Here is a 21,200-nt window from a genome sequence, read left to right as displayed (position 1 = left end):
TTACATTTACTTTTAGTTGTGTGTGTGTGTGTGTGTGTGTGTGTGTGTGTGTGTGTGTTTATGTGTGTTTATGCGTGGGTATGTACATGTGAGTGCCAGTGCGTGTGGAGTTCAGAAGAGGACATCAAGTTTCATGGTGCTGGAGTTATAGGTTGTGAACTCCCCAGGGTGGGTGCTGGGGACTGAACTCAGGCCCTTTGTAAGAGCAGTGTGCACTCTTCACCTCGGAGCTGTCTCTCCAGTTCCTACCCACATGCCCTAAAAGTGCCTCCTTCTCTGGTGTAGTTAAAGATTCAGCACGTTGTTTTTGCTGTTCTCTCTTCCGTCTTCTTTTGTCACCTCCTCATTATTTTAGGACTTCTGTAGAAAAATTCAGACCCCAAATGTTCAGCAAGATATTCCCAGAATTCTGGGCTGTGTTGCGTTTCTGCAGTTCTAGCTGAACTCCTACCATGCGAACACAAGGTGGTAGCTGCTTCTACTGCTCGTTTCAGATGTGCAGCTTATTAATTGAATGTTAACTTCTTCTGATGCAGAGATTCTCTTATGTGTGTTTGTTTTTGTGATGCTGAGGACTCAGGAGCATAGCATGCTGGGAAAGCTCTGTACCACCCAGTACAGTCCAGTTCCTGTGGACTTTTAAAATCCAGTATCTTCACTCTCTGAAAATGTTGTATACGGATATGATGTATTGTGAGCATAGTCACTGCACTCCTTCCTCTAACTATCTCAGGTCCACCTTCTCTTCCCCTTCCTCAGTCTCAACTTCATGTCTCTCGTTTGTCTTTAAATAACCCTCGTAGGTTAGTCAGCAGGGCTGTGAGGCTGCCCACGGGAGGGGGAGGGCTGGGTCAGAAGTGTGTGGTAGCCTTTCTCTAGCTCATTGCAGTTCTCCTAACTCAGGTTTATAGTAAAGCTCTGTCTTTTCTCCTCTTCTTAATTGTAGAGTCCACAGGTGGTATAATCGAAGTTTTACATAAAATAGATTCAGAAGGAATCTCACAAAATCACACCGGTCACGTGGCATCTGCAGACGCATCAGGATTTGTAAGTAGACGTGCCTGACGCTCAGCTTCCCACTGCCTTCCCTTTGCAGGCGGTCACTCTGGTTCTTCATGGAGAAGATGAGTGGTGTGTTCAGTCTGTCGTGCTTGTCTCTGCCATAGGCTCAGTTGACATACACGGAAGTCATGGTGCTCACGTGGGCATGTAGCTCCAAGTCAGCCCGCAGCCGTCCACATGACTGTTATCTCTTCAGCCTTTCCTCTGAAGTTTCTTTGGACAGGAGCATGTGTTTTGCTTTGTTGGAGGATTGTCGTAGTGTGTGAGTGCGGGAGCAGAAGGCACCAGCTCAGCTCAGCTCCGCTTTTGGCGCTGCTAATAGGCACAGAAGCTGAAAGCTTTTCTCCGTTTTTAAGGGTATAGTTTTTTTTTTTTTTTAATTAATTAATTTTTTTAACTTGAGTATTTCTTATTTACATTTGAGTGTTATTCCCTTTCCGGTTTCCAGGCCAACATCCCCTAATCCCTCCCCTCCCCTTCCTTATGGGTGTTCCCCTCCCCATCCTCCCCCATTGCGCCCTCCCCCAACAATTCGTTCACTCGGGGTTCAGTCTTACCAGAACCAAGGGCATCCCCTTACACTGGTGCTCTTACTAGGATATTCATTGCTACCTATGAGGTCAGAGTCCAGGGTCAGTCCATGTATAGTCTTTAGGTAGTGGCTTAGTCCTGGAAGCTCTGGTTGCTTGGCATTGTTGTACATATGGGGTCTCGAGGCCCCTTCAAGCTCTTCAGTTCTTTCTCTGATTCCTTCAGCGGGGGTCCTATTCTCAGTTCAGTGGTTTGCTGCTGGCATTCGCCTCTGTATTTGCTGTATTCTGGCTGTGTCTCTCAGGAGCGATCTACATCCGGCTCCTGTCGGCCTGCACTTCTTTGCTTCATCCATCTTGTCTAATTGGGTGGCTGTATATGTATGGGCCACATGTGGGGCAGGCTCTGAATGGGTGTTCCTTCTGTCTCTGTTTTAATCTTTGCCTCTCTATTCCCTGCCAAGGGTATTCTTGTTCAAGGGTATAGTTTTGCATGTGAGTTATGAGAGTCTTTCTTTGGGTTACAATGAATCAAGGTAGTTACTAGGTTGATGTGTTGGCTAGCCCACACCCTCCTTGCTATTTGAAAAGTAACCCAGGGAGATACTGGGTGGGAGAGGGAGAAGAAAGCTGTTTCGTCTGCTGCTGCTGAACAGGACCTGATGAAGTGTCTAGTGCTTCTGTGTGCTGCCCTGTCAGTTATGGCAGTCCGTGCCACTCTGAGGTGTCTGGTGTTGCTGTGTGCTGTCTGTCAGTCTGCCTCCACGTGCAGCCCCCATTTCGCCCGTTCACCTTCTCTATCTCTTCATGGTTCACTTTAAATGCTTTTGAAATAGATTTGAATTTTTTGACAAACTTTGGTAGGGGGATGGCACCGATGGCTGGTGGGCAGTCTGTGCTATAGGTCGTGTTCTCTTTCCTTCTGCCAACCAGAAAGCATGGCCTCTATGCTAAGCTGCCTGAGTCAAGAACATTTAGCAATCTAAACAATTCCAAAACCTTTTAGCAAAATTATTCTTAACCTATTAATTAAAAAAAAAACCAAATGGGTGATTTATTGTAAACTGTATAGATAGGATGTAGATAGACTCAACACACAGAAGCTGGACACTGAAGTATAACTTTCTTTTTTATTGTTTTTCTTCAGTTTGACAAGTGTCTTCTTTGCCACCAGTAACCTTCCTTCAGTAATGATTTTTCCAAGTTTTTGGTAAAGGTGTTTATTTTAGTGGTTCTTTTCCTTTATTCCTTTTTGCCCACCAGCTCTTTTGAGGGAAATCATTGATAAACTGTCTTAGAAAACGCTGGTGTGGTGACCAGTCTGAGTGTAACAGGAGGGCTCTCGCTCTGTGACACGTGTCAGTGTATTATTCACTGGCAGTGTCACCTCAGGACACGCTGATCTATGTCTATCTTTGTTTTAATAATATACATACACGTATCTTTATTCTATAATATCTAAGTATGCATTTATATGTATGTTTCTCTCTCTTTAGCCTACAGTACTCTGCATATTTATTATGGTTTCCGGTTTAGTGTTTGTATGGGATTCTTGAGTATGTGAACAAGTGGCTCTCAGTGTCTGTATCTGTTTCTTGGGACTATTCCTTTTGTCTGTTTGTACTGTTCTATTCTGACCTGTCAGTTTGTTTTATTTTTATTAAATTATATATATATGGCATATATAAAAAATGATATAATATATATTACATACATACTTTGTTATTCCTTAGAAACCTGTTTGTTTTCTAATGAGAGACAAGAAGGGTGTGGAGCCAGATGGCAGGGAGGTAGGGAGGACCTGGGACAGGAAACCAAATCATAATGTATTTTGTGAGGGAAAAAAAATCTTATTTTCAATAAAAGGGGATCAAACCAAGTGTAGTTAGTAGACAAGTAAGAAATACTTTGTTACACCTCCCCGGTGTTTTGTGACCCAGGAAGCTGTGCTGTTAGAAGTCTGGTTTTAGGCCTGAGACTATTGCAAGTTTATGATTGCGACCTGAAGGGGATGCTGCTGTGCGGAGTGATAGAGCCTTCCTGCTTCTCTCACAGGCTGGCGTTGTGGGCCACAAACTTCCTTCATTTTCTTCTTCATATACGGAACTGCAGTGCATTATGTATGCCCTCGGAGTAGGAGCTTCAGTCAAAAATCCAAAGGACTTGAAGTTTGTTTATGAAGGGAGTGCTGACTTCTCCTGTTTGCCTACATTTGGAGTCATTGTCGCTCAGAAGTCCATGATGAGTGGAGGCTTAGCAGAGGTTCCTGGGCTGTCAATCAACTTTGCAAAGGTATACCTACCAAGAATATTGTTTTTTTTTCTGTTTATTTAAATGTTGTTGATAAATGTCTTATCCTACATTACTATGCACAAGTACATATACATATATACATATAATTTCTACATAATATGAATACACATTGACTATGATGGTTGGCTTAGAAATAATGATTTAATATATGTTTTGATTTTTCTTTTCATGAATCAAAGGGGGGGGTGTGTTGGTTTCAAATTCCAAGAAGAATATACTCACCTATAGTCCTGCAATCTTGGAGTAATGTTGTTAATCCTCTCTCTACCATTTACTTGTTACTGTAATTGTAAGTAAGTAGGTTTGGGCTCCTGCACACAGGAAGACCGAGTCAGAGAGTGAATATGTTTTGTTTACATCATTCCTCAGTTTAAAGGGCTACAAACGGCCCAGGCCCATCAGGAGATCAGCTGTCCCACCCCTAGTCATGGAGCTATTGGCAACTGTTAGCTGCTGGAGAAGGAGAGGCAGTTTTCTCTTGAGTGTAGCCTGGTAAATTAACCAGGCTTCAGTTGAAGACTACACATCCAAGTATGCGGACAGCATAAACTGGTCTTGTTGGGCTTAAAATAAAAAGACATGAGGTTGGCTGGGTAGGGAGCAAGAGGAGAATCTGGGAGGGGTTGGCGAGGAGGAATGGACATGATCAAAACTCATTGTATGAAACACTCAAAAATTAAAGAAGGAAAAGAAATCTTATGGGGCAGAAAAGAGTATAAGCGGAATCCTTGTAATTCCATGGGGCTTCCTTCTCATAGCAGCCACAAACAGATGACTGACCAGAGCTGTGGGCAGAGTCTGTCTAGTTGAACTGATCTACCCATTGCCAGTGCCTTTCCTATTGCAGTAGACGGGGACTCACTAGACTATTTGATAACATTGGAAGAAGGGCCAGAAACCTGGGCTGGATTTTCCTAATCTCTCTCCCATGTTATGTGCTCTATAAGATGTTCACATTCTGTGACCAGGAGTCTCAGGATTCTGTTGCTGTGACTCTTATATAAAGCGACTCTTATATAAAGTAGCTTTATAAACTCTTATGAACTGGCTTACAGGTTCAGAGGTTTAGTCCACTGTCGTGGCAGGAAGCATGGCAGCATGCAGGCAGACATAATGCTGGAGGAGCTGAGAGTTCTACATTTTGATTGTAAGGCAGCAGGGAGAGACTGCGCCATACTGGGCAGAGCTTGAGCATATGAGACCTCACAGCCTGTCCCCACAGTGACAACATTTCCTCCAACAAAGCCACTCCTCCAGCAGTGTGTGCCATTTCCTGTGGGCTCCACATTCAGACACATGAAGTACATGGGCATTCCTGTCACACCGCCACAGGATTTATTTGGAGACCTGTTTCTCAGTTTCCCTGGCTTAGGACGTCAAGGCAGCTGGTACCATATGGAAGGCTCTCCTTCATTTGGCTCCCATCGCCCTGGTCCCCCTCTTTCCTTCCTTCCGGGTCTGCAGGGAGACTGAGAGCTGCCCTGCTGTAGTAGGGTGGTAGACTTGGACTGGTTAAGCTCAGGTTTGCCTGCGGGTGCTGGTCTGCCACACTGAACTGAGGCCGCTTTTTCCTTACAGTGGGCACGGTTTCTGTGCTTTGAGACATGCATGAAGGGAATGCTGACATTAATGTTTATGGATTGTGACATTAATGGATTTGTCACAGGCATACCCATCACTTTGGTTGTGTTTGTAGAGTTTATCTTTGTTTTAGTTGAGTCACCTCTACGAGGTTTGTGTGTCTTGAAGTTAGCAGCCCAGGCCCCTTGGCTTATTTGTACTGAGCAGACACTGACTGCTCAGTACGTTCTCGGCGTTACTATAAGCACGTGGAACAGAGCCTGACTGAGAGATCCAGCCTGACTGAAGGATCCCTGGATCTTCTTTCCTCCAAACGATCTGTTGTCTTTATGCCGGTGTGCTAATTATGTCTGTATTGCATGAGTAAGCAAAACCTCTACTGATAGATCACACAGGAAGTGTGGAGAGTAAAATGTCATCTGTGCCGAGCAGTACCCACGTAGAAACTGGTACAAGAAAGTTTGCTAATGAGTTACATCTGTTATAACATAGGTTCTTCATGGGGAGCAGTACTTGGAGTTGTATAAGCCACTTCCCCGATCAGGTGAGTTTGTGTGAATTGCCTAATTCTGTGCTTTACTTTTCTGGTTAACCTTTCAAACCAGCTCACTGTGTTAAACTGATATAGACAACCCAACATGAGTGTTCTAGTGTTCTAGAAGCTTCCACCTGCAGCCGTCCAGTAGATGATGTTAACTAGTAACTGTTAGATCTACTGTTCTTCTATCAACAGTGAAACTTTTGGTTTAATACTATCAGTTTATCTGTACTAACATATGTGCCATTGTGATTATATATCGGATGTGGTTCCTGTGACTGTTCTTGATTTGCATAAAGCAAACAATGCTGAAAGATAAATTTGTCACCCTATTTACTTTGAGGAGAAGAAAACCAACCTACCTAATATTTTTTCTTTCTCAGGAATAATTTGTTAACCAAAGTTTATCCTATCCTTTTTCTCTCTCTGCATCCATCCATCCATCTATCCATCCATCCATCCATCCATCCATCCATCCATCCATCCATCCATCCACCCATTTATACTTTTTGAAATAATATCTCTTGTAGCCCAGGGTGGCCTTGAACTTTTTCCCTAGTGAGGATGATCTTGAATTTCTGATCCTCCTCCTCCTTTCTAATAAGTGGGATTAAGGCTTGAGCCACTACATCAGGTACATCAGGTACTGGGGATGGAGCCAGGAGGCTTTCCATGGTGTGCAGCACCCTGCCGACTGAACTCTATCCCTAGCTTCATGTGTTTCTTTTAAAATATGAATTTAATTCCCCCTTTCATTACTCCAGTCCAGCATAAGCTACCTGCCTTTTGTACCCCACTCTGAAGTTGGTAGCCTTTTTTCTTTGCTTATTGTTCTGTATACACACGCGCGCGCGCGCGCGCACAAATACACACACACACACACACACGCACACGCACACCTCACTGAGTTAGGTTTTTTGTTTGTTTGTTTGTATATGGTTTCAGGGCTGACCACTCTTATTGGACAACCAATAGGGGACTCATTCTCTGGAGAGGATAATTCTCCTCCTTCACAGTCAGTAGTTGCTTATAGTTCTTTGTCTTGGTGGTGGGACTCTGAGATTTCCCGTTTCCTGGTTAACATGTCCGTTGACAGTGCTGTTGCGCTGTCCTTCGCATTCATCCTCTGGAGGAGAGACTTCCACAGGCGACTTCCTGAATTCTGTGTCTTTCATCTTCCTTTTCCCCTTCACGTGTTCCCTGAGCCATAGGTGCCGGAGCTGGGATCTTTTGATGTAGATGTATTTGCTGGGGCTGGGATCCCCACCATTCACTGATTTGTTCATTGTTCCAGTGGTGGTTTTCTGTAATGATCTCCCTTCACTGTGAAGAGAGGCTTCTTTGGTGAAGGGTAAAAGCTATGCTTGCCTGTCGCTATAAGGAACAGACTTAGAACACAGGAAGACATTATGCTGCTCTAGCGAATGGCAGCAGTAATTCTCTAATGCCCATGTCCTCACTGGCTCCTGGCCGCTGCTTAGCTTTCCAGTACCCGGCATGGTTTCCCTCATGTCGTGTGCTCCTTAGTCTAATTAGGCAGCTGTTGGTCGCCTCTCAGCCTGTGAGCGCCCTCATTCCACCTGGAGGCATGTCTTGCCGTGCTGCCTGTTGCATGGTTTATAGGTGTTGCGTCTGGGTAGAACTGTGTAGTTGCTTCCCTAGTTTGCATAGTCACAGAAGCTAGGTGCAGAATTTCAGGTTACACTGATGTAAAGTCGTCCGAATCCTGGGTCCTAAGTGTGCTGCCTTTAGTGATGGGGTCCACCTTTAGCCCCCGAGGGCAACCAAGGACTTCATCTGCAATCGATATTGTTTTGGGAGCCTCTTAAACTACCCTGACCAACCATTCAAAAGGAGGTTTCTCATGCCTGGTACTGGGGTTTTTGCTAGTTTATGGTTCTTATGGGAAGCACTGTCAGCCTGAGTAACTTCCTTAAAATAAAGTGTGTGTGTATCTTCTCATATAAGATGGTTAAAGGCAAAGGAGGATTTGGTATCTTGTCACATAATGTAATGTAGAGATCAGCAAGTAGCTAAGCTCCTACCTTCGTTTTTTCTTTTTTCTTTTAATTTTTTATTAGATATATTTCTTTACTTACATTTCAAACGTTATTCCCCTTCCCAGTTTCCTGTCCATAAGCCCTCATTCCCTCCTCTTCCCCTCCCTATCCCCCATATTGGTATTCCCCCTATAAATCCCCGTTATTGCCCCCGCCATATTCCCCTGCACTGGGGGGTCCAACCTTGGCAGGACCAAGGGCTTCCCCTTCCACTGGTGCCCCAACAAGGCCATCCTCTGTTACATATGCAGTTGGAGCCCCGGGTCAGTCCATGTATAGTCTTTCTGTAGTGGTTTAGTCCCTGGAAGCTCTGGTTGGTTGGCATTTTTGTTTTTATGGGGTTGTAAGCTCCTTCACTTCTTTTAATACTTCTGCTAATTCCCCATACTCAGTTCGGTGGTTTGCTGCTAGCATTGACCTCTGTATTGGACATGCTCTGGATGTGTCTCTCAGGAGAGATCTATATCCAGTCCCTTTCAGGATGTACTTTTTAGCTTCATCAAACTATCTAGTTTTGGTGGCTGTATATATATGGGCCACATGTGGGTCAGGCTCTGAATGGCCATTCCTTGAGTCGCTGCTCTAAACTTTGCTTCCATATCCTCTCCTATGGATATTTTTTTACTCCCTTTTAAGAAGGAGTGGGAGCTTCTGTGTTTTCATCCTTCTTCTTGAGCTTCCTGTGGTCTGTGGATTGCATCTTCAGTAATTCGAGCTTTTTGGCTAATATCCACTTATCAAAGAGTGTATACCAAGTGTGTTTTTCTGTGATTGTATAACCTCATTCAGGATGATATTTTCTAGTTTGTTCCATTTGCCTATGAATTTCATGGAGTCATTGTTTTTGATAACTGAGTAGTATCCATTGTGTAGATATACTACATTTTTTGTATCCATTCCTCTGTTGAAGGGCATCTGGGTTCTTTCCAGCTTCTGGCTATTATAAATAGGGCTGCTATGAACATAGTGGAGCATGTGTCTTTGTTATATGTTGGGGCATCTTCAGGTAGTGAAATGTCCAATTTTCTGAGGAACCTCCAGACTGATTTCCAGAGAGGTTGTACCAGCTTGCAATCCCACCAACAATGGAGGAGTGTTCCTCTTTCTCCACATCCTCGCCAGCATCTGTTGTCACCTGGGTTTTTTATCTTAGCCATTCTGACTGGTGTGAGGTGGAATCTCAGGATTGTTTTGATTTGCATTTCCCTGATGACTAAGGATGTTGAACATTTCTTTAGGTGCTTTTTGGCCATTCGATAATCCTCAGCTGAGAATGTTTTGTTTAGCTCTGTACCCCATTTCTTAATAGGATAATTTGGCTCTCTGGAGTCTAACTTCTTGAGTTCTTCGTATATTTTGGATATTAGCCCTCTATCAGATGTAGGATTGGTAAAGATCTTTTCCCAATCTGTTGGTTGCTGTTTTGTTCTAATGACAGTGTCTTTTGCTTTACAAAAGCTTTGCAGTTTTATGAGATCCCATTTGTCGATTCTTGATCTTAGAGCATAAGCCATTGGTGTTTTGTTCAGGAAATTTCCCCAGTGCCCATGTGTTCGAGACTCTTCCCCACTTTTTCTTCTATTAGTTTGAGTGTATCTGGTTTGATGTGGAGGTCCTTGATCCACTTGGACTTAAGCTTTGTACATGGTGATAGGAATGGATCGATTTGCATTCTTCTACATGCTGACCTCCAGTTGAACCAGCACCATTTGCTGAAAATGCTGTCTTTCTTCCATTGGATGGTTTTAGCTCCTTTGTCAAAGATTAAGTGACTCTAGGTGTGTGGGTTCATTTCTGGGTCTTCAATTCTGTTCCACTGATCTATCTGCCTGTCTCTGTATCAATACCATACAGTTTTTATGACTATTGCTGTGTAATACTGCTTGAAGTCAGGGATGGTGATTCCCCCAGAAGTTCTTTTATTGTTGAGAATAGTTTTCGCTATCCTGGGTTTTTTGTTATTCCAGATGAATTTGCAAATTGTTCTGTCTAACTCTCTGAAGAATTGAGTAGGAATTTTGATGGGGATTGCATTGAATCTGTAGATTGTTTTTGGCAAAATGGCCATCTTTACTATATTAATCCTGCCAATCCATGAGCATGGAAGATCTTTCCATCTTCTGAGATCTTCCTCAGTTTCTTTCTTCAGAGACTTGAAGTTTTTGTCATACAGATCTTGCACTTGCTTGGTTAAAGTCACACCAAGATATTTTATATTATTTGGGACTATTGTGAAGGATGTCATTTCCCTAATTTCTTTCTCAGCCTGTTTATCCTTTGAGTAGAGGAAGGCTACTGATTTGTTTGAGTTAATTTTATACCCTAACACTTTGCTGAAGTTGTCAGGTTAAGTAGTTCTCTGGTGGAACTTTTGGGGTCACTTAAGTACACTATAATATCACCTGCAAATAGTGATATTTTGATTTCTTCCCTTCCAATTTGTATCCCTTTGACCTCCTTTCGCTGTCTGATTGCTCTGGCTAGGACTTGGAGTACTATATTGAATAAGTAGGGAGAGAGTGGGCAGCCTTGTCTAGTCCCTAATTTTAGTGGGATTGCTTCAAGTTTCTCTCCATTTAATTTGATGTTAGCTACTGGTTTGCTGTATATTGCTTTTACTATGTTTAGATATGGGCCTTGTATTCCTGATCTTTCCAGGACTTTTATCATGAAGGGGTGTTGAATTTTGTCAAATGCTTTCTCAGTATCTAATGAAATGACCATGTGGTTCTTACCTTTGAGTTTGTTTATATCACATTGATGGATTTTCGTTTATTAAACCATTCCTGCATCCCCGGGATGAAGCCTACTTGATCATGATGGATGATAGTTTTGATGTGTTCTTGAATTTGGTTTGCAAGAATTTTATTGAGTATTTTTGCATCAGTATTCATAAGGGAAATTGGTGTGAAGTTCTCTTTCTTTGTTTGGTCTTTGTGTGGTTTAGGTATAAGAGTAATTGTGGCTTCATAGAAGGAATTCGGTAGTGCTCCATCTGTTTCAATTTTGTGAAATAGTTTGGACAATATTGATATGAAGTCTTCTATGATGGTCTGATAGAATTCTGCACTGAACCCATCTGGACCTGGACTCTTTTAGGTTGGGAGACTTTTTATAACTGCTTCTATTTCTTTAGGAGTTATGGGGTTGTTTAGATGGTTTACTCGTTCCTGGTTTAACTTTGGTACCTGGTATCTGTCTAGAAAATTGTCCATTTCCTCCAAATTTTCCAGTTTTGTTGAATATAGGCTTTTGTAGTAGGATCTGATGATTTTTTAAATTTCTTCAGATTCTGTTGTTATGTCTCCCTTTTCATTTCTGATTTTGTTAATTTGGATACACTCTCTGTGACCTCTGGTTAGTCTGGCTAAGGGTTTATCTATCTTGTTGATTTTCTCAAAGAACCAGCTCCTAGTTTGTTGATTCTTTGTATAGTCCTTTTCATTTCTATTTGGTTGATTTCAGCTCTGAATTTGATTATTTCCTGCCTTCTACTCCTCTTGGGTTTATTTATTTCTTTTTGTTCCAGAGCTTTTAGGTGTGCTGTCAAGCTGCTGACATATGCTCTCTCCTGTTTCTTTTTGCAGGGACTCAGAGCTATGAGTTTTTTTCTTAGTACTGCTTTCATTGTGTCCCATAAGTTTGGTAATTTTGTATCTTCATGTTCATTAAATTCTAAGAAGTCTTTAATTTCTTTACTTCTTCCTTGACCAAGTTGTCATGGAGTAGAGCATAGTTCAACTTCCATGTATATTTGGGCTTTCTGTCTTTATTGTTATTGAAGACCAGTCAGATCACCAGTGCATGGTGATCTGATAGGATGCATGGAATTATTTCTATCTTCCTGTATCTGTTGAGGCTTGTTTTGTGGCCGATTATATGGTCAATTTTGGAGAAGGTTCCATGAGGTGCTGAGAAGAAGGTATATCCTTTTGTTTTAGGATGGAATGTTCTATAAATATCTGTTAAATCTATTTGGTTCATAACTTTTGTTAGTTTCTCTACGTCTCTGTTTAATTTGTTTCCATGATCTGTCTAGTGATGAGAGTGGGGTGTTGAAATCTCCTACTTTTATCGTGTGAGGTGCAATGTGTGCTTTGAGCTTTAGTAAGCTTTTATGAATGTAAGTGCCCTTGCATTTGGAGCATAGATATTTAGGATTGAGAGTTCATCTTGATGGATTTTTCCTTTGATGAACATCAAGTGTCCTTTCTTACCATTTTTAATGACTTTTGGTTGAAAGTCAATTTTATTTGATATTAGAATGGCAACTCTAGCTTGTTTTTTCTGGCCATTTGCTTGGAAAATTGTTTTCCAGCCATTTACTCTGAGGTAGTGTCTGTCTTTATCTCTGAGGTGTGTTTCCTGCATGCAGCAAAATGCTGGGTCCTCTTTATGTATCCAGTCTGTTAGTGTATGTCTTTTTATTGGGGAATTGAGTCTGTTGATGTTGAGAGATATTAAGGAATGGTGATTGTCGCTTCCTATTACTTTCGTTGTTAGAGGTAGAATTATGTTTGTTTGTCTCTCTTTTAGCTTTGTTGCAAGGAAATTATATTCTTGCTTTCTGTATGTTGTAATTTCTCTCCTTGTGTTGGAGTTTTCCATCTATTATCCTTTGTAGGGCTGGATTTGTAGAAAGATATTGCATAAATTTGGTTTTGTCATGGAATATCTTGCTTTTTCCATCTATGTTAATGAAAGCTTTGCTGGATACAGTAACTTGGGGTGGCATTTTTGTTCTCTTAGGGTCTGTATGACATCTGTCCAGAATCTTCTGGCTTTCATAGTCTCTGGTGAGAAGTCTGGTGTAATTCTTATAGGTCTGCCTTTATATGTCTCTTGGCCTTTTTCCCTTACTGCTTTTAATATTCTTTCTTTGTTTTGTGCATTTGGTGTTTTAACTATTATGTGACGGGAGGAATTTCTTTTCTGTTCCTCTCGATTTGGAGTTCTGTAGGCTTCTTATATGTTGATGGGCATCTCTTTCTTTAGGTTAGGGAAGTTTTCTTCTATACTTTTGTTGAATATATTTACTGGCCCTTTAAGTTGTGAGTCTTCACTTTCTTCTACATCTTTTATCCTTAGGTTTGATCTTCTCATTGTGTCCTGGATTTCCTGTATGTTTTGGGCTTGGTGCTTTTTGTGTTTTATATTATTTTTGACAGTTGTGTCAATGTTTTCTATGGTATCTTCTGCCCCCGGGATTCTCTCTTTTATCTCCTGTATTCTGTTGGTGATGCTTATATCTACAGCTCCTTGTCTCTTCCTTTGGTTTTCTATATCCAGGGTTGTCTCCTTTTGTGCTTTCTTTATTGTTTCTGTTTCCATTTTCAATTCCTTCACCTGTTTGGTTGTGTTTTCCCATAATTCTTTCAGGAATTTTTGTAATTCCTCTCTAAAGATTTCTACTTGTTTACTTGTGTTTTCCTGCATTTCTCTAAGGGAGTTCTTTATGTCTTTCTTAAAGTCCTCCATCATTATCAAAAAATGTGATTTTAAATCTAAGTGTGGCTTTTCTGGTGTGTTTGGATATCCAGTATTTTCTTTGGTGGGAGTACTAGGTTCTGATGATGCCAAGTAGTCTTGGTTTCTATTGCTTAGGTTCTTGTGCTTGCCTCTAGCCATTTTGCTTGTCTTGCTGTTTCTGGGAGTGACTTGACCCTGTGTAGGTCTCAGTCAGCACTCCTGTAGAGCTGTTTTCCTGTGTTCTTTCAGCCTTTCCTGAGAACAGGCGCTCTGATTTCAGGTGTGTCAGCTCTCCTAAGACTGTCTTCCAGCTCTACGTGCTAGGCGCTGGCAGGAATCAAAGGGTCCTGCCCCTGATTGTAGGACCTTGGACCCCGAGGGCATAGTTGGCACTATGTGATTCCCTCTTGTGTCTGGACCATGGGCAGAGCGTATTCTCTGACTTCTCAGGAGTATCCACACCTCTCCCTTAGTTTTTTTTTCTTAAACCTTGATATTTTACTAAAATTTGGAGCTTTGTAACTTCTTTTAAGGTGTAGTAGATTTGTTTCAGTATATTGCATAATACATTTCTAGTCTGTTTATTTAGTCAGAGACAATACCCAGTTTGTGGTGACTATGGAATACTTACCATTTCTAAGGCATAGTATTAGGCATTAGATGCTTTTTTTCCTTTAACCTGGCTGTATGTTGGAATTATCTGAGCTATTATATTACCTGCTATTTTAATGAAATATAAATTCTGCACCCAAGCTCTCTAGATCCTGCGTGTGTGTGTGTGTGTGTGTGTGTGTGTGTGTGCGTGTGTGCGTGTGTGTGTAGAGGATCTTCTTGCATGTTTCACCTGTACCCAGCCTAGTGTGTTCATTTGGAGAACCATCGTTAAAATAAGTATATGTGTATTAAATATTGCCCTTAGGTACATACTCCCAATGATTACAGTTATACACTGATATGAATAATGGGTAATACTTTTCTTGATTTCTTTTATATCTTTAGTCTCAAGTTGTATTTCTTGTCAGTTCTTTGTCTTCAGTCATGTCTATGTGTGTTTGGTAGTTTTAAATTACTCTTAGGAAATATGGATACTGAAAATTTAAGATGATAGCCAGGCATGGTGATACCTCATTCATCCTCACACTCTGGAGGTAGAAGCTTTCAGGGAAACTGAAAACAGTTCTTCCTCCCTTAAGGACCAGTTGGGCAGTGCAGCAAGATTTGAGAATACAGAGAGACAGAGACAAGAAGGGTTGCCACAGGGACTTGAAATTCAGGTAAAGAAGTTCAGACTCCATTCTGAAGGTAGCAGGGGTTTACAGAGGACTCAGAAACCGTTGGTTATGGAAAGCATCGCTCTTTGTAATACTGTTATAATTTCCCACCTCCCACCCTTAGATACTTAGGAAGTTATTTGTTTCTCTGTGAATCTGGAGTCTTCTCTTTCTGTTCATTGAATTCCCACTCTTGCCAGCTTTGTTTCTCCCTCATGTAGGTGTCCTCTGCCTCCGTTCCTGTTCTACTAGGAGCTTTCTCCTCTCTGCAGCCATAGTGCAGAAAATGTGTTTGCTGTTTTCCTGTTAAATTCCTAAATAGCATCCTCAGACTTTGGGATTAACTTAAAAAGTACTACCTCAGTTGTTCAAGTATCAACAGGGATGTGCTGTCTGTGAATCACAGCTGACGCTCATGTTGTGTGGCTTAGGGGCAGGGCGTTAATTCCAGTTGTGTAGAAAAAAAAAAAGAGAAAAGCAGGCTTTAAAAAAATTAATGTTTTTCCTCGGCAGTTTCATACTTACATATAAATACTCTCCCACTCTTCCCTTTCCTCCCTACTTACCCTTCCCAACTGCCTCTGTCCCACAAGGTTCCACCGCTGCTGTTTGCCACGGTGTCAGCTTTTGTTCTTCTCACCCACAGAGTTTACCCAGTTAAATGAGGAATAAAAAATTCAGAAAAAGAATGCTTACAAAGTGTTTCACAGAAGCCATAGAGATTTGAGATTTGAGAAGGAATGGGGCAAAGGGGACTGGTGCTTACCCAGTATTTGGATGACAATTAGACCTTCCAAGAGGAGTTGCTATATTAATTTTCAAATTCTTATATCAGAAATATTCATGTTTCAAATGTAGCAATTTAAGTGTTGTGTATACATAATTTCTTTTTTTAGTATTTAGGGGAAAATATTTAGAACTATAATTTTTTTGACTTTGCTGAATCAAGTGAAAAGCCTGGTAAATTCTGTGGTGTTTTAATTATTTATCTTTCTTTAATTTTAGGGGAATTAAAATGTGAAGCAGTTATTGCTGACATCCTGGATAAAGGCTCTGGCGTAGTGATTGTTATGGACGGTAACAGTTTTAATTCTTACAATAATGTCATTAGACTGATAGGCTTTTCATGTAACGTTTACCACAGAGATCGATTCAGAAGTTTGTATTCATTTTATAGTTTGTAAGAAAGCTAAGTAAGCAGTTTAAAATTTCACGGGTTTGCTAAGAAAAATAAGGGAGGAGGGCAGTAGATTGGGGCTGAGAGGCTAGGGCACGTGGGATGTGCTAGACAGCCTAACTTAGGCCCAGGTGGGAGACACGTGACCTAGCGCCAGTCGCAGGAAGAGTCATCCCCCTGTGGTAGAGTGGTGTAGCTGGGCGGTGTTAATGAAGCTCTTCTCTTGTTAGCTATTTGGAACGTGATTATTCTACACTGCAGTTGGGCTTCTAGACTGTTGGACTCATCATACGATTTGAACACTGGAGCCACGTTTTATCTGTGGGACAAAAGGGTTTATAGTAGTTTATAACAGTAGGAAAAAGCTTATTGAGTTTTCAATAAATGTTGAGTTAATAGAATGCTGGTTACTAAACATAAAGACAGTGCAAAAGCTTAAGCTTAAGAAAGTAGTAGAGGTGTAAAGTTTGCTACTGAGAGCGGCGGAAATGCCTGCTCTACCTGGTGCTGGTTCTGCGGTGAATACTGGAGACCATGCCTGTACTCCTGGACTTACCATGGGGCTGCATCAGTAAACACAGAGTAAGGTGAAATACCGTTGATACAAAAATGCATTAAAAGCCATGGATTGGTTGAACATGATAATGATCTCTGCACTCGGAGGAACCTTTTTGTATTGGGAACTGTTCTTTCCAGGGATAGAGTGGGGAACAAAGAGGGCGGAATGGCCTTCTCTGGGCGACTCCTACCCCCAGGGGCTCTTCTGTCCCCATCCCTGCTCACTGGCTCTTTAGGTCCAGCTTGAGTGTGGTAGCTTGAATTTTCAAGAGGAATTGTTTGGAATATTTGTAACAGATAAAAAATTGATATTGGTGGTAGTTGGGGGATTTAGAAGGTTTAAAAAAAAACCCCAGTGTTCACAGTAAAGGGGTGGGAGGCTCTTCTTGCCTTCAGAGACTGCAGCAGAACTGTGTAAACCCCTACAATCACTGTAGTGCGGGCTTAGCTCTGTCCGCATTGTATTTTTGAAACCATTAAAGGAATTGGCAAACAAGCCTATCTTCATTACCTAGGCAAATCTTCGTGTAATAATTGTTTTTCCCCTTTGCTTCTTTTGTAGTCTATTCTTATTCTGGCAAGGAACTTATATGCTATAATCAGTTCTCTGTCTTCGTTGTTGGCTCTGGGGGCTTTGGTGGAAAACGGACATCAGAAAAACTCAAAGTAAGACTTTTTTTAAGATTTTATATTTGTACATCTTTATGGAGCATATTATAGCAGTTCAGTTTATGTGTTCAATGTATAAGGCAAAAGATCATTTGCATATCCTCAAACATCAATTGTTTTGTATGTACTGGGAATTTCATGCTCTCGATGTAGATTATTTGACTTGTACCTGCTCTACTGACTTGGCCACACTTGTTCTTGACCGTGGAAGATGAAAACTTTGATCATCTCTTTCCCGTCTGATGACCACTGTCTACTTTCATTTCTTTAAGAAATTACTTTTAAATATGTATATGTATGTGTGGGTATGTGCATGTGTCCTTCTGTCATGGTGGTGCTGGAAACCAAGAGTTAGTCCCCTGCAAGAGCAGCATGTATGCTATCTGCTGAACTGCCTCTCCAGCCCCACCCTCTTTTGATTTTTTTAAAGATTTAAGTCTAATTCTATAGAGCAGGTTGACTTCAGACTTGTAGCCATCTTCCTGCCTCAACTTCCCCAGAGTGAGCCACCACAACCAGCATTCTGCATTCTTCTACAAGACTGACTTCCTAGTTTATGCATGAGTTTTCTGTGGTGGCATTCCCTACTCCCCACCTACCCATTCTCCTCCCCACTTACTGAAGAAGTAGCTTCTTCCCTTACGGCCTTTTAGGATAATGTTTTTTGAGGTTTGTGGGATAAAGTTGATAATGTCTTAGCTTGGCATTTCATAATGAAAAATTATCAACACTGTAATTAGAAAATCTGACTTTATTGTATAAAATTTATGTAATAGCGACAATATTTTATCCAATATAAAGAACTAAAACATTGACATAGCTGTTAGACTGTAATACAGTGTGACTCTGACTGCAGGGATCTGATGTCTCAGCCTCTATGTGTGCCTGCATTCCTGTGCCTCCTCCCCTCATAATCAATAATACAAACTGAACTTTAAAAACGTGATAAACTGTATTACTTTGTTAACATGGCAAATTAAGATATATAAATTGTTTAATTCTCAGAGTTGTCATCATCTTTTTATATAGGAAAAACTATCTTTGTCCTCTGTGGCCTGGAGAATGGTTCTGATAATGTTTCTTATAATGAAAAGAATAATTTCAGGGAAATTATAATTTATGAAAAGCTAGGAGTTATGAAATTTCAAATGTCATTTTCCTTAGAACATAAAACATAAAAAAAATCCCTCTATCCAGTTTGCATAGTTTATTGACACATGATTGCTTATTGGATGTCAGTTTTGCAAGAGAATCACATACATTTAAGTTGACACACAGTGTCTTGATTTCAGGCAGCTGTAGCCGTACCAAGTCGACCTCCAGATGCTGTACTGAGAGATACCACCTCACTGAATCAGGTGAGAGGAGCTAGTCCCCCTGGCTGATGATACTGCTCTGTTGCAGCTGGACATCCTATACTTTTGTGTGTCTTTAGTGGAGTAACTCAGGCTTCTTATTCCAAGCAACGGAAAATTAAACACCAGGCTTTGATTTGTAGAATAAGTTCTCAGAGGAGGTCATCCTTTGGAGTGATCTGAAGAAGGCTTGCAGGTAATGATTGGCTTTGCAGAAAGGTGCTCTCTGGATGCTCCCTCCTCTGAGATGAAGGGCTGCAGTTTGTCAGGGAAGAGGCTGAGAGGTAATGAGAGCAGCGTGTAGGTGGGGAGAAGCATGGTGCGTGAGAAATGAGGCCAGATTTATGCTGGCGAGTTATGGAGGACAGAGTGCATGAGCAGACCTGTGCCGAAGGTGGAACTTGTGCATGAGCATCATGCCGGGTTTTATATATCTAACTTTTTAGTCACAAGGAAACTGGCAACGGTTTAGTTTAGCCTACAAATGTCACTTCTCATAGGCTGTTTAAATGTCCACAGGAGAGTTTTCTCACTGCTTGACTATATAAGTAAAACAGATGTTTTCTGGAAAATAAAGATTTCTAGGCATTGATGCATGGAAAAGACCAAACAGTAAACAGCTCTCAGTACCAGGCATTGTGTTTGAGAATGAGAAGCAAACTAGTTTCACCAGATACATGTCTAATGCTAATTATACTGTTAGGATTTCATTTATTACTAAGTAGGTTGTACTTTTTGTTAAAATGTAATTGTTTATATTTTACAAAATGTTTCCATGCTAAATTGAAAGCAAATATAACCTCAGAATTAGGTCTTCTTTTGGGGAACCCTTTCAGATTTAGGCCATCTCTTTTGGGGGCTAAAAAAAATTGAAAATATCGCAGATACTTGGTAGGACTATCTAGGTTAGTTGCACAGCTCCCAGAAAGTGCTAATTGTCAATAGTAGCCCTGAGATAGATCCTGCTCAACTCTTGGGGTTTCAAGATGAAGAAAGTAATCTTGAGGGCTGAAAGGCAATGATGAAGTAACTTTACACAGAAGATAATTAGACAGGCGTTGGATTCCTCCAGAGCAGAAAATGATGGGGCACCATTCTCAAGAAGTCAATGTCCTTGTAAAAGGACATTCCCCATGGAGAAGCTTTATCTAATAGAGGTGACTAAGAAACACTGATAAAAGTCTGGAAGTAGCCAAGTACAAACTGATGCCTAGGCTAGCGTCTGGAAGAGCAGAAGTGACACACAGCGTTAGGAGCTCTGAGAAAGTACAAGCGAGGCATCCCTGTAGGAGCCATGAGAGGCCCGTGGATGGGAGGTGAAAGATATCAAGGAAAACTAAACACGAGTTAGGAATAGGTTGAGAAACTGAGGAAGAACAATGAAAAAGAAAATGCAGGGGGCTGGAGAGGTGGCTTGGGTTAAGAGCACCAGCTGCTCTTCCAGAGGACCCAGGTTCAATTCCCAGCTCCTATAGATATGAAGCTCACAGCTGTCTGTAACTCCAGTTCCAGGGGATCCAGTACACCTTCTGGCTTTTGTGGGCACAAGGCACGCATGTGATGCACAACATACAAGCAGCCAAAGTGCTCATAGGCGTACAATAAAAACCAACATCTAAGAAAAAGAGTGAAAACAGGGGCCAGAGCTGAGAGGACGGGATTGAGTATTGGGAAAAGACAGAAAACATCCAGCGCACGGCTGGAGAGATCTGACAGCAGCAGCGAGCACAATCCTGAGGACCCATCTATGGACCTCTGTGCACGCCATCCATACGGCCGATGGCTTGCTTCAGGGATTACTACTTTGGAGCTGGGACATTCTTTCCCCATAGCAAAGGTGCACTGCTATCTCCTTAATGGAGGGTGTTTTAGGAGTACCGCAGGGAAGTGCTTTACTTTGAAAAGGATTTTTAGCTTTCTGTATCCTGCAGGACCTCAGATTCTCCCTTGGTGCTCTTGTAGGATATTTTTGTTTGATCCTCTTCTCCAAAAGTGAGGAGTTTCTTAGGCTTCCATCTGCAGTCATGTGGGTTTCCAGTGTTGATTTACATTGTTGGTAAAATCTTGTAAAATGCATTAGAGATTGCTAACGTTCATGAGGCAATACCATGAGTTGTATCTCCTTTGATTTCTCCAGTTGTTCTGTGAAAGTGAGCTCTCTTAGCCTCTTAATTTATTGTTGTTCCTCAGTGAGAAACTCAAGGGTCTCCTTGGTGAAGAAACTTGTGCATCACCGATAGCTGGATGTGAACCCAGGCCCCATCACAGCCCATGATGTGGCTTATGTCTGACGACTTCCCTCTGTGGCCCGGGAATGTGTCTTTCTTTCATTGTATACATGATAGTGCATATTTTTCTAGTATACTGCTTTTGAAAAATAGCCATTTAGTTTTCTAACACACGTAATCTTGTATTTAGAGCAACACAGTACAGGAAGGAACACCTCGCCACTGAGAAGTGAAAACTTCCTCTCAGCACGAGACTTAAGGAGCTCCCGAGGCAGACCCCACACTGACTGGAACAGCACTTACAAAACCATTATGTACCCAGCTTCCCTCGGGAGTCTGCTCCCAGCCCTGGAGAGCACGGGAGTTTGAAAACTTTACAGTTTAAATAC

General features: G+C 41.5%; 1 protein-coding gene across 1 annotated transcript in view; it reads left to right on the top strand.

The window, feature by feature from the left end:
- Positions 1-21,200, top strand: part of Hsd17b4 (hydroxysteroid 17-beta dehydrogenase 4) — an 82,320-nt gene that overhangs the window by 36,657 nt on the left and 24,463 nt on the right. Inside the window, exons 11-16 of the mRNA XM_032885529.1 lie at positions 947-1,047; positions 3,648-3,884; positions 5,979-6,030; positions 15,830-15,901; positions 17,122-17,225; positions 18,521-18,586. Coding sequence (XP_032741420.1) covers positions 947-1,047; positions 3,648-3,884; positions 5,979-6,030; positions 15,830-15,901; positions 17,122-17,225; positions 18,521-18,586 — 632 coding nt within the window. The remainder of the gene's footprint in view (positions 1-946; positions 1,048-3,647; positions 3,885-5,978; positions 6,031-15,829; positions 15,902-17,121; positions 17,226-18,520; positions 18,587-21,200) is intronic.

Source organism: Rattus rattus, chromosome 15 (assembly GCF_011064425.1).
Source record: "Rattus rattus isolate New Zealand chromosome 15, Rrattus_CSIRO_v1, whole genome shotgun sequence".
NCBI classification, from domain to species: Eukaryota; Metazoa; Chordata; class Mammalia; order Rodentia; family Muridae; genus Rattus; species Rattus rattus.
Note: the sequence above shows the minus strand (reverse complement) of the source record. Positions and strands in the feature narration are given on the sequence as shown.